We start from the raw sequence: 13,575 nt of genomic DNA, 5'->3' as shown, positions 1-13,575 counted from the left end.
ACTTCAAGCCAGGATCACAGGGTCTAAAACCAGGCCCCAGTATGCTTCCATTCTGCAGCCACATCCCACAGGAAGTCAGTTAGGGTGTCTCTACTTCCCCCTGGGCTTTCCCCATTTCTCCCCAGCCCTTCTGACCATCACCCCTCTTTCTGTATACCTCCTGCCTGGAGACTGAGGGAACTCTGAGAGTTGCCTGCCCCCTCTTCCTCCCCCCCCCACCCCATTAGCTGGGTGCCAATGGCAGCAGGGCAGGCCGTGGCATACAGGGTAGACTCTGGTTACTATAGCAACCTGCCAGGCTTGGGTGGAGACACCCGGCTTACAGGGGGTGGGGTGGGAGGGGCTCAGTGTTCTCTGTCCTGGTTCAGCTTTGCTGAGGGGAAGCATAAAACAGGGGGAGGGAACACAGTGAGTGTGAAAGGGACCAGCCCTGCCAATGAATGCTGGCATCATGGCACCAACCTACAGAATCACTTCTTCAACACGCTTTCAGAAATGCAGAGAGACTGGCCAGGTAGGAACTGGTGGCTCACACCTGTCATCCCAGCTACTGCCAGCTGAGATAGGAAAAATCCGCAAGGTTCTTCTAATAACCAGCTACCGTCACCAGAAAAACTCAGCAGGCCGGAAGTGGAGGCATGGCTCAAGTGGTAGAGCACTAACCTTGAGCAGAAAGCACTAGCACCCAGGATCTGAGTCCAAGCCCTAATATAGACAGACCGACAGACAGACAGACAGACAGACAGACAGACACACACACACACACACACACACACACACACACACACACACACACACCAAACAAAGCACAGAGACTGCCCAGGAATGCCACCTGCTGTAACCCAGAGTTAGCTTCAAGAACTTGAGTTCTAGGTTTCCTTCTGCCACTGGTAGGTAGGCTGTGTGGCCGTGGACAAACCCTAGCCCACTCTAGACCTCCGTTTCTTCCACAGTATGAGGATTATCCAGGAGAGCCTCAGGGCCCTAGAGGATGAGGTGTGGGTGACTACACAGGCCTGCTAAGCCTTGGTTCCTCAGCGATTCAGGATGGAACCTCTGGAATGTTTTATGGCCCCAATACCAGTATGAAACATCCAAACAAGATGGCGGCAGCTGGGGATGGGATTTCAGTGAGTCTGTGAGACTGGAGAGGTTTTGAGGAGGCACTGGGCCTTTGGCTTCTGAATTACACTGCCCAGAAAGTGTGCAGTTCGAGCCACAGTCAGAAGCTCTACCACATCCTGCCTGTCTTTTCTGGGGGGGGGCATTCCTGGGGCTTGAACTCAGGGCCTGGGCTTTTGTGCTCAAGGCTAGCACTCTACCACTTGAGCCGGAAGCTCTCCTTCCAGGTTTTTGTTGTTGTTGTTAGTTTCTTGGAGATAAAGAGTCTCACAGCCTCGCCTGCGCTGGCTGGCTTCAAATGGCGATCCTCAGATCTCAGTCTCCTGAGGAGCTGGGATTTCAGACATGAACACTGGTGCCTGGCGTTACCCTAGCATTTCTTCACCACCCTCTTCTCCCTGAATATAACTCTCTCCAAACAACCCCTGCTCCTTGGTTCCTAAGCCAGGCAACGATGCCACACTACCACCCTGTGGTTGGTACCCACTGTTGCCCCTGGACTTTGGCACAGCTGCCTAGGGAAGGCTGTAGCCCATACCTCCAGCTCAAACACTTTCTCTCTGCCATCTCTACAGAGGCCCTGGTTACAAGGAGTTAAAAATTTGCCTAAAGCCCACCTGGCTGGTGTGTAATAGCGCTCAGCAGGCAAATTCAGGCCAGTGGCTCAGAACACTGGCCATGCATTTGGGGCTTGAACACAGCCCAGGGGACAGGATACCTTATCATCCCAGCCATGTAGGGAACAGTAATTGAGCCAGGCTCCACTTGGGGTGGGGGTGGGGACACACATGTATTCCATAAATTCCCAGTGGCTTCTCAACCTTGTCAGAAGCATTCAGGCTCTGTGAAAGGGAATCTCAGCCCTTTTTAGAAGACTCCTGTCTTTGCCAAGGCACACAAGAAATCGTGATACCTATAGCGGGAGCTTCACTTCTTTTTTTCCCTCCTTCCCTCTCTCCTTCCTTCTTTTCTTTCTCACTCCTTCCTTCCTTCCTTCTTCCTTTCTTTTGTGTGCCAGTACTTGGATTTGAACTCAGAGCCTGAGCACTGTCGCTTAGCTCTCACCACCCCCCACCACCACCACCTAGGCTGAGACTCTACCACTAGAGTCACAGCTCTAGTTCTGGCTTTATGCTGGTTCATTGGTGATGAATGTCTCACTGATGTTTTTTTTTTTTTTTTCCTGCCTGGACTGGCTTGCCACTGCGATCCTCAGATTTCAGCCTCCTGAGCAGCTGGGCTTCACTTCAACCTCAACTTCAACAGCACAACTGAGTACGTTTTCCCAGATCAGGGGTTCAGAATGTGTGATCTCTGGGGCAGATGCTTTGAGCTGGGCCTCTGAGCAGTGACCTGGGATCAGTCAGGCTGGCCAGACAGCCCTGAGTGCTAGGTTTGGAGCTGGGCCCCTGAACTTGCCACCCAATCTGGGCCCCTGAAACTTGAGCTTTTTTTTTTTTTTTAAGTAAACCAGGTTTGAGGAAAGAGAATGAAGTGCAAAGAAGAATCCCGGAAGCCCGGCATGGTGGCTCACGCCTGGAATCCCACCTACTCAGGAGGCTGAGATCTGAGGATCGTGGTTCAAAGCCCGTCCTGGCACAAAAGAACATGAGACTCTTATCTCCGCTAGAAGATGGGAAGTGGAGCTGTGGCTCCAGGCGGTAGGGTGGTAGCCTGGAGCTGAAGAGCTCAGGGACAGCGCCCAGGCCCAGAGTGCAAACCCCATGACCCCCCCCCCCTTACACTCAAAGTCTCCAGCCTCGTGATACATGCGCCCACAGCCCTGTATCCCCAAACACACATGTACAGAAGAGTCTGGGGTGTGTGTCACCCCGGGGCTTACCTCCCTGAGCTCCTTGGCCACCTCCTTGAGTTCCCGTAGAATGTCTTCCAGCTGCCCAATCACCATCTTCATGCGCTGTCGGATGCGCTCTCGTTCCCCACCGTTTGGATTTTCACCAAGCTGCCCGAGGTCCGGGGTACCCCGACTGTTCATCCTTCACCACGTGGCCGCAGGCCTTCCCATATTCTCCCCAGCCGGGCACACGCTGCGTCTGCCTCCACGGAGCCCCTCCGGGCCGGGCAGAGCTCATCTTAACGGCCCCCCCAGCCCACCCTTGGCCCTGGGCAACTCTCACCCAGCCCTTTGGCCCCTCTGCCACTCTGCTGGCCCTGCTACCGGGTGAAGAATGGAGCCCTCAGAGCAAGACCCAGCAGTGTCTGACAGGGGGTGGGGGTGAGGGGTGGGCAGGGAGGGAGGCCTCGGGTCCCAGGAGTGGCCTCCAGCGCTGGAAGCTGCCGGGTGGGTGCACAGGCTCTCTGATCTGTGCCTGGGCCTGTGCTGGAGGCAGGGGGTGACCGCTGGGACCGATGGACGCCCTTGGGGCAGGGGGGGCAGAGATGGCAGCGGTAGACAGTCCCCTAACAACTCCTGGCTAGCTGGAAAGGCAGAGGTCCCGGACTGCAGGGGACAAGAAGCCAGCTGCAGAGGGCGGGGTGCTGGGGGGGACAGTGTCTTCCAGAGGTGGGAGAAGGAGCTGGATGGCGGGATGGCAGACCCCTGCGGAGAGAGCCAGCCTGGCCTCAGCCCTCTCCAGCCAGCTGCTCGCCCCCCCTCCTTCCTCCCGCTGGGGAGGGGGGGGTGGAGTGAGGCAGAGGATGGCTTTCTAAAGTGGGGGAGCCCCTACTTAAGAGGCAGAGGCCCCCAGCTCCCCTGGGGGGGCGGCCCCACCTTCCCTCACCCCCACCCTGGAGTCACGCCTGGGCCTCTCTGGCCCCGCGGCGTCCCGGAGACCCCCCCCCACACACCCTGGTTCCCACCACCCTCTCTCCCAAGCCCCCCCCCCCATTCCCTCGGAAATCCAGCTCCCCGACTCACCGGCCTCTCTTCCAAGCAGCGCCCCGGAGCCCAGCCCCAAGCCGAGACCGGGGAGCCCCCAGCCTACGGTGGGCTGCTCTCTCTAGACCCCTCGACCCCGGGCCTCGGAGCGGACCTCGGGGCGGCGACCGGCGACATCTGGGGGGGTGGGAGGGGGCGGGGCCTGGGCGCCCCGGAGGTGGAGGGCGGCAGGGGTCTCCCGCGACCCCTGCCAAGGCTCCGGTCGAGGTGGGGTCGGGAATGAGGGGCCACAGGTGACCCGGGCGCAGGGCGGCCGAGGCGGTGCCGGCCACTCGGTCCCGGCGCGGGAGCCAAAGTCTCAGGGCGACGGGAGCGCCGGGACCCCCGGGCTGGGCGCCGATCGGGACCGGCGGGGAGGCCGGGCTCTGCCCGGGTTGGCCCGGCCCGGCACCGCTCCGCGGGACCGGGACGTCCGCGCTCCGGCGCCCGGGGCAGCCGCGGAGAGGCGCGCGGCGCGGCCCCGCCACTGGCCGCGGAGACCTCGACACCGCTCGGGCCGCGATCGCGGAGGCCCCGGGGGGTGGCGGCGGCGGCGGCGGCGGGGATCGGAGCTCCCGGCCCGGCTAGGGTCGGCGAGGAGGAGCCGGGGAGGCGCGCGGGGCCGGAACGGGCCGGGGCGCACGGGGCCGGGGCGCACTGAGATGGGCGCACCGAGATGGGCGAGCCAGGACCGGCGCACCGTGATGGGCGCACGGGGATGGGCTCAGCGGGATGGGCGCACCGGGATGGGAGCACCGGGATGGGAGCATCGGGATGGGAGCCGCCTCCGCCGCCCGCCGCGCGCTCTCAGGCCCCGGCCTCCGCGGTCCCCCGCGCCCGATCGCTGCCGGGTCCGGGCTGGGCCTCGTCGCCCGCCGGCTCCGCGGGCCCCGGCTGGTCCCCGAGCGCCGCCCCCCGCCGCTCCGGCCGCCCGGGCGGGCGCAGGCTCCTCCAGGCCCGGGGCTCGCTGGGCGCCGCGCCCCCGGCGCCGGCAGGGAAGGGCGGCCCGGCGCGCCGGGAGCGAGCTTTTAAAGCGACACGCGCCTCCTCGCGCCGGGGGCCGGGCCGGGCCGGGGTCTCGCCACCCCCGGGGCAGGGGGGGGTCCGGACGGAGTGCCGGGGTGCAGAGCGAGCGCCCGCCGGCCGGGGACACCCAGGGCCTGGAGACTTCGCTCCAGATGTCCTTGGCTCCCTTCCCCCACTGCAGGTCCCCGGCTCCCCCAGTTTCCCGGCACTCAGAGCCCCCTCAATCTAACTACGCCCCCGAGACCTGATCATTAAGTCAGAATATGGAAGAAAGCGGAAAACAGCCAACTTTCCTTGGGCCCCCTGCCGTGTGCCAGGCTCTGAGCTGGAGGAGGCAACACTGACACCCCTGTTCTTAGTACACACACACACACACACACACACACACGCCTCCGTGTGCTGGACCCCAGGGGCTCAGGGAGGGACACAGGGCGCATGGAGTGGTCTTCCTCCTGGAAGACCAGGGCCTAGCAGATTCTCCAGAAAGACAATCTTTAATCAGGAGGATGAGATCTGAGAAATCTGAGATCTGAGGTTCCCGGCCAGCCCGGGCAGGAAAGTCTCTGGAGAGGTTTCTCTCCAACTAATGAGCAAAAAAGCTGGAAATGGAGAAGTGGATCCAATGGTAGAGTGCCAGCCATAAGCACAAAAACTCAGGGGCAGCACCCAGGCCCTGAGTTCAAGCCCCAGGACAGGCACAGGCACAGGCACACACACACACACACACACACACACACACACACACACACACACACACACACGGCACACAATTGCAAAGAAGAAATAGGAGATAGGAGTCACCGAGGTTACTGTCCTGGTGGGGAAGGAGTCTGTGTTCCTGGTAGGAAGAAAGTTCTGAGTAAGGATCAAATGTGTTAAAGGAAACTTGAAGGCCGGTGAGGAGCTTGGATTGGAGGCTGGGTCAGAGGGCATGGGGTTGGAGGAAGCCCCTCCCACTGCTTTCTTTGGTGAACCCCCTCCCCACGCTGTGGAGGATGGGCTGGGTGTGTGGTGGTGGAGGAGGGGCTCAGGTGGACCTGCAGACCAGATCAGGGAGGTGGGGGATTGGAGAGGGAGGGATGGGGGTGGGGCCTGTGCAAGAGAGAAAGCCCTTGGAAGGCTCTGAACTTGGAGGGTCTAGGGGCCATGCCCAAAGCTCTGCCTTTACAGCTTGTGAAGCTGGGTGGATGGTTGTTCAGTCTGTGGGAATGGAAGACAGGCGGGGTCTGCTGCAATAATGCCGGTCTGGAGAGAGCTTGAAGGCCAGTAAATCCAGAGATCCAAGCTAGAGGAGGAAGATGGTTTTAAGAGCAGTGTTTTCTGTCTTTGTGTGTATGTGTTCCTGTTTTTATTTAATTCAATTTTTATTACTAATCAATTAATGCTTGCACCAGCACTGGGGCTTGAACTCAAGGTCTGGGAGCGGTCCCTGAGCTTTTGTGCTCAAGGCTAGCGCCCTACCCCGTGAGCCACATCTCCACTTCTAGCCTTTTTCTGACTCACTGGATATAAGAATCTCAAAGACTTTCTCACCCAGGCTGGCTTTGAACCATGATCCTCAGATCTCAGCCTCCTGAGTAGCTGGGATGACAGGCGTGAGCTACTGGGTACCCAGCAAGAATTTGATGGTCAGTTCCCCAAGGGCTCTCAAAGGCTGCAGGAAATAACAGGGATGCTCAGGTTTACTTGGTCGGAGAGGCCCTGAGCCTCTCTGGTCACCAGCCTAGATGTTTCATCCTACAGGAGCCCCTCCCTCCCCACACTACCTCTGGGCTGTCTTTCCTACTTCTGCAGCCTATACACAGACAGAAGCAGAAACACTCTGGCTCTTCACCAAATACTTTCCCAGGATGTGCATTTAATGTGCTAGCTGTGTGACCTTGAGCGAGTCACTTAACCTCTCTGAACAGGGAAGAGCGGCCCATAAACATTTTTATGGTTTTCTGAATTGGCTCTCTTGCAAAAAAAAAAAATCTCCTTTTCTACTGTCTCTGGGACTCAGAGAAAGAGAAAGAAGGATGTCAGGGGTACCTGCTTTCCAGAGTGAGCATGAAATTAGATAATACACACGAAAGTACTTGGCCCAGGGCTTGGTTCCTGGCTGGTGCTCCCTGGATGACAGCTGCTGTCAGTTCTTATTATGTCCTCTTGAGGCTGTGAATTTAGCCCCTCCCCATGAAGGCTGTGTGTGTCTGCACCTTCTCTCACAGGTACCAGAGTGGACAGTGGAAGCTAGTGACTCTGACCTCTCAGGCCTAATTCCTATCACCCCTTTCTTGGCACCTTGATTTCTCTGGGCTAAGCCTGGTAGGTTGCCAGCTGAAGCACCCATTACTTACAACCAGCCTTATGTTTTTGCCACTAGGTAGGTTTAAGACCCAGATGGCACCAATCATAGGCCTCCATCTTCCAGCAACAGTGATTGGTCCAAGGGGTGGGACCAGAACCCAAGGCAGAACCAATCAGACTTTTCCCTGGGATGAATGTCTGGATGCAGAACCAACCAGACTGTTCCCTGGGTTCAATGTTTGAATCCTAGGAGGAAGAAGTACAAAGCTTTTTGCTATGATGAGCCATCTTTGCTGCTCATTGTAGGAAGACCAGTGGAGGTATTTGTTCCCTTCCTGCTCACGGAGATGCCTCTGTGGTCCCCAATTTTGCTGAGTTTCCCGTTCTGAATGATGTTTTATCACTGAACTCAGGCCCTGGACAGAATCGTCCCTTAGACATTTTGTACAAGGCTGGCACTCTACCACTTAAGCCACATCTCCACTTCTAGCATTTTGGGGGGGGGGGCTTGAACTCAGTCTGAGCACTGTCCCTGAACTCTTCAGTTCAAGGCTACCACCCTACCTTTGAGTCAAGCCCCACTTCCCATTTTCCAGAGGTTAAATGGAAATAAGAGTCTCAGGTCCTTCTGTGCCCAGGCTGGCTTTGAACTTTTAATCCTCAGATCTCAGCCTCCTGAGTAGCTAGGATTACAGGCATGAGCCACCTCGCCAGGTGATTTGTGTGTGTGTGGGGGGGGTTCATGGGGCTACCACCCTACTTCCTGTTTTCTAGAGATTAATTGGAGATAAGAGTCTCAGGTCCTTTTGTGCCCAGGCTGACTTTGAACCTTTATCCTCAGTTCTCAGCCTCCTGAGTAGCTAGGATTACAGATATAAGCCACTATGCCTGGCTACCTCTAGCATTTTTACTGGTTAATTGAAAATAAGAATCTCACAGACTTTTCTGCCCAGACTGACTTCGTACCATGATTCTCAGCACTCCGCCTCCTGAGTAGCTACGATGACAGGCCTGAGCTACCAGTGCCTGGCTCCACCTGGATCTTCACACAGACTCCTGAAGGGAGCTGACTGTGTCTCAGGCACCCCTAACAATGCTTGACTGCCAACGCGCTGTCTCTACCTGAGCTCACCCTGAAGCTTCATATCACATTGTCCTCTGCCCACTGAACATTTCTACCAGGACACCTCACTGTACCTCCACCTCCACATGCCTCCATCTTCACCATTATCTTCTCCCCTCCTCCACCCAGGTATGTCTTCCCCATCTTAGGGATTGGTTACCTCTCTGGGAATACTACAAATTTATGGGCCCCTGGATATCTTTTCTCCCAAATCTAGCTAGCCACTAGTCTGGTGTTTCTCTTCCTGGTAGTCAGCTTCATCTCTCTGAAGATGGAAGGCCCTTTCTTTTGTTTATTATTATTATTATTATTCATAATTTAATTTATTTTTAATTTAAATTTGTCAGGGTGATATACAGAGGGGTTACAGTTACATATGTTAGGTAGTGAGCACATTTCCTCTGGAACATTGTGACCTCCTCCCCAAAGAATCTTCCTTCCTTCCTTCCTTCCTTCCTTCCTTCCTTCCTTCCTTCCTTCCTTCCTTCCTTCCTGTCTTTCTGTCTTTCTTACTGTTTCAGTCCTGGGGCTTTAACTCAAGCCCTGAGTGCTGTCCCTAAGTCTTTTTTGCTCAAGGCTGATGTTCTACCACTTGGACCATTCCTCCACTTCTGCTTTTTGCTGGTTAATTGGAGATAAGAAGCTGACAGATATTCCTGCCCAGGCTGGCTTCCGATTGCAATCCTCAGATCTCAGCCTCCTGGATAGCTAAGATTACAGGCAAGAGCCACTGGTGCCTGGCAAATGTTAAGATTTGGGGTATAGCAAAGTGTCAGAGGAAATAAGGGCTGCCCACTGAAATTGTGACCCCCCCTGTGCTTTCTTTCAGCCATCAGGAATGGGCCCGTTTGTTTGTTTGTTTTTGTGTGCTCAGGGCCTGGGTGCTTTCTGTTAATTTTTTCATTCAAGGCTAGTGCTCTACTACATGAGCCACAGATCCATTTCCGACTTGAACAACAAAGCTCAGGGACAGTGCCTGGGCCCTGAGTTCAAGCCCTAGGACTGGCACATACATAAAATGTCTCATTTTTGCCTTTCTGGCTGGATTTGGTCACCAGAAATTCGTTACCTTCTGTCTTTCCCCATAGCTCCTTCATCTTCTGCTTTTTGTCATCCAGACGACACCCCCACTGCTCTCCTGAAAAAGCTAAAGCCATTATGTACCCCCCCCACCCCACCTCTCAATGTCCCCAGGCCATGTTTGAATCTGGATCCAAGTGTCTTCCCACTGCAGTCCCATTGATGAAGACATTCTCTTTGCCAGCCATGCTTGTCTCTTGCCTTCCCCTGAGAGTTCCCAAGCACGTTGGGTTTGGCTTTTCTCCCTGCCCACCACTGAAGCTTGAGGTTCCTCACGGTCCAGTTCTGTTCTGTTTTCTTTCCTCCTCCCTGCTTTTCCCTTTTCTGGGGATGCCGTCTTCCACTTCTATGGTTCCCCTTGCATTTGTCTCGCTACGTCTTCAGGTTCTAGATTCGCGTCCCCCTTGTCTCCTGGGAATCTCAATTTCAATACTGAGATCTTTGCTGTGGTCTGAATATCCAGTCACCTCCCCGTACCCCAAGGGGAAGTGGTTGATTTGAGAGGAGCTTCCCTGAGCAGGGTTAAACATGTCTTTAATAGATACTCAAGCACCAGATGCTGCGGGTTCAGTCCTGTAATAATCCTTGTTACTCACGAGACTGAGAGCTGAGGATTCAGGTTCAAAGGAAACAGGAAAAGTCCATGACACTCTTATCTTTAATTCACCAGCAAAAAGCCGGAAGTCCAGCTGTGGTTCAGGTGGTAGAACACCAACCTGGAGCAGTAGAGTCCTGTGTTATTCTACAGAGAGCTGTGTGACATGAACGGGTCACTTGTTCCCTCTGGGGAAAGAAGGGGGAGGCATGGATCCCGAATGACCAGAACTGCAAGGTTCTGCTCAAACACACAATTTAATTCTGAATCTGGATTCTTGGTGCTTGGGAGATTTTTCAACTGGTGATATGGGCATGTACAGATGGATTTGTCACAATGAATTACGGGTTTGTAAGAAACAGCTTCTTTGACGCCTTGAAGGAAAAAAAAAAAGCTTTATCCCTCTGCAAATTATAAATTCGTAACGTGTGAGCCAACTGAATGTAAAACACATTCATCACTATATTATGCCATCGCTACATTATGCCACCGCTACTCAGTGAATGAGCTGCACAGGCTGAAGTTTGAGGTTTTATTTGTGTCATTACTGGAACTTGAACTCAGGACCCGGGCACTGTCCTTGAGCTGTTTTATTTCACTCAAGGCTAGCCCTCTGTCATCTGAGTTATACCTCCAATTCCAGTTTTTACTGGTTAATTAGCAATACAACCACGCAGATTTTTCCTGATCAGCTAGCTTTGAACTACAATCCTCAGATCACGCTCAGCTTCCAGAGTAGCTAGGATTAGAGGTATAAACCGCTGGCACCTGGCTTTATTTAAATAATTGGCCAAAGAATTTTTTTCCACCGGAGTTTCCAATCTAATAAGGAAATTCCAGCTGTTAAGACCAAATATTTTTAACCTTGTTTGATGAGCACATTAATATTTTTAGAAAGAGGATTACTGCAAACATGCTGATAGGAATTCTCCTTTTGTTCATTAACACTATAACGTCAGTACATTCCTGTGTCAATATATAAATCTATGTTTTCTGTTTTAATGGCTGCATATTAATCAACATGATGTCTTTATACAATCTCTATTTTTAATTTTTTGGCTATGCATTTAGGCTGTTCCCAATTATTGCTCTTATAACACCTACACAGCATCTTGGCGTGTTTATCTAATTATTTCTTCAAAATAAAATTTCCAAGAATGTCCTTTGCAAAGGCTTTGGTTGTATTGTTAAACTATTTTTTCTGAGCATTCCAGCCAATTTATGCTCATCTCAGTGGCTTCTATCATCGACCTGCTCACAAAACTGTTCTGGCTTTGTCTCGGCTAGGTTTTGAGACTTTAAAGAGAGAATTCCCAGTGGCACACTGGTGGTTCATGCCTGTAAGAGTCACTCCAGAGTCTGAGATCTGAAGATTGGGGTTTGAATCCAGGCTAAGTAGGAAAGTCCATGAAACTCATTTTTTAAAAATGTATTTATTTTTTAATTTTTGGTTGTGGGGCTTGTACTCAGGGCCTGGGTGCTTTTTTAGTTGTATCACTCAAGTGTTCTACCACTTGAGCCACAGCTCTACTTCCGGCTTTTTGGTGATTAATGGAAGATCAAAGTCTCCTGGGCTTTCTTTCTCAGGCTGGCTTTGAGCTGTGACCCTCAGAACTCAGACTCCTGCCCGAAGGTGGTGTTCTATCTCAGGAGAGAGGAGAGAGGGGAGAAAGAGAGGAATCGAACCCAGGGCTTCATGCATGCTAGGCAAGCACTCTACCACTAAGACACATTCCCAGCACTCCCCCTGCCCCCATACTTCTGGCTCTTTGATAGTTCATTGGAGGTAAGGGTGTCATAGGCTTTCTGCCCTGGGGCTGGCTTTGAACCTCCATCCTCAGGTCCCAGCCTCCTCAACAGCTGGGATTACAGGTATTAGCCCAGGCACTTGGCTCAATTTGATTTTCTGGCTGTCAGGAGGGATCTCAGAAATGGGGAGGAGACCCATGGCTGTGGGGCAGGTGAGAGATAGTGGATCTGTATTTCCCCTCTGTGGGCTGCCAGCTGGCCCTCCCTTTACCATTCCAGAATGGAACCCAGGTAGGGATTTGGGAAGGACTAGGTTGGAGTCAGAGAGAGAAAGAGAGAGAAAGAGAGAGAGAGAGAAAGGGAGAGAGAGGGAGAGAGAGGGAGAGAGAGCGCCCACCTACAGGCTCTTCAGTGGGTGGCTACTTAATGATTTAACAAAAATCCCAAGCATCTATACAGTATCAGGCCCTGACCCGGCCCCCCCCTTCCTATCTCTGGTATAGCCACCCAGAACTCCTGAAGAACAGCATACTCACGTCTCCTGCCAGGCCTCAGGCCCTTCTGGGTGACACTTCCAGCAGAAATTTCTTTCTATTGCTGTCTCTTTGAGGAAGGGGTGTCAAATGCCTTAGTTTACCCCCAGAAGTCCCCCCCCCCAGGGACTTCTGACTCTCCTAGAGCAGAGCCTAGTGGGCCAGTGAATCCTGGGCAGAACATTTTGTCTCCCCCGCCCCCCACCACCACTGCGGTTGGCATCCCCACTTCATTCACCTCCAGGCCTCTGATTGGATGGGCCCACGGTCAGTCTGCACAGGGGAGGGTGCTGAGAGGCCCCCAAGGGACCCTCTCCCCCAAGGTAGCTGCAACTCCCCTGGGTTTCTTTCAAAATATGCAGCTGGCCCTGCTGTCTCCACATAAACACAGCCTTAGCACAGCACTGGGGAGCCTTCCCCAAAGCTGCTGCCATTAGAGACAAAAGGGAGGGAGCAGGTGACTGGGAGGGAGGGGCTCTAACACAGCCCCCACCTTCCTGCATCCCAGAGGCTGATAGCCAATCAGCTCTATCCCTCCCTGCAGGCAGCCCCTGCCTGGCCCCCATCCACCCCCTCACCCCATTCTCTAGAGGATCTGCTTTTACCCAGGCCTTCCCCACCAAGCAACCAGTCCCAGGAGCTCCGAGCTCTTGGAAGAAGCTGGCATCAGAGGAGGACAGATTGGAGGCTGGGCTGGGGGTGGGGTGAGGTGGGGGGGGTTGTACCCCAGGTTTGCCTCTGTTCATTTGTTGTCCCCAAACTAATCTGAGTCACACCGTGTTTCCTGGGTCACATGACATCACCTCAAGGATTTAGGTGCTGCAGCCCTTGAATCACATTCTGGCTTTGCCCCTGTTAGCTGTGTGATTTGGGGCAGGTGGCTCAAGCTTTCTGAAACTCAAGTTTCTTCATCTTCAGAGTAGAGTGGCCACCTATAGAACCCTGGTACAGATCTCATGGGACGACCAGCTGGGAAAGCACTTAGTAGGAGGTCAACTAATGTTAGCTGTTGTTCTAGAATGTTAATCTGACTAGGCTGGACCATAGTGGTCACCTCACCCGCCATGAAGTCCACGGATGTGTGAAGATACTAAGGCTCAGGAAAGGGCAGGAGATCAAGTTGATGTAGCATCTCCTCCACTAGCTTGAGCCCAGGTCAAGGGGCTCTGTCTGAGAGTCA

At 54.0% G+C, this 13,575-nt stretch overlaps 1 protein-coding gene across 1 annotated transcript in view; it reads right to left on the bottom strand.

Moving 5' to 3' along the window:
- Insyn1 (inhibitory synaptic factor 1) overlaps positions 1 to 4,729 on the bottom strand; it is an 11,511-nt gene extending 6,782 nt beyond the window's left edge. Inside the window, 2 exon segments of the mRNA XM_090321384.1 lie at positions 2,966 to 3,682; positions 4,001 to 4,729. Of these exon segments, the coding sequence (XP_090177510.1) occupies positions 2,966 to 3,118 (153 nt within the window). The 5' untranslated portion in view covers positions 3,119 to 3,682; positions 4,001 to 4,729.
- Between the last annotated feature and the right edge of the window lie 8,846 nt (positions 4,730 to 13,575).

Source organism: Megascapheus bottae, chromosome 30 (genome assembly GCF_031878675.1).
Source record: "Megascapheus bottae isolate mThoBot1 chromosome 30, mThoBot2.hap1, whole genome shotgun sequence".
NCBI classification, from domain to species: domain Eukaryota; kingdom Metazoa; phylum Chordata; class Mammalia; order Rodentia; family Geomyidae; genus Megascapheus; species Megascapheus bottae.
Note: the sequence above shows the minus strand (reverse complement) of the source record. Positions and strands in the feature narration are given on the sequence as shown.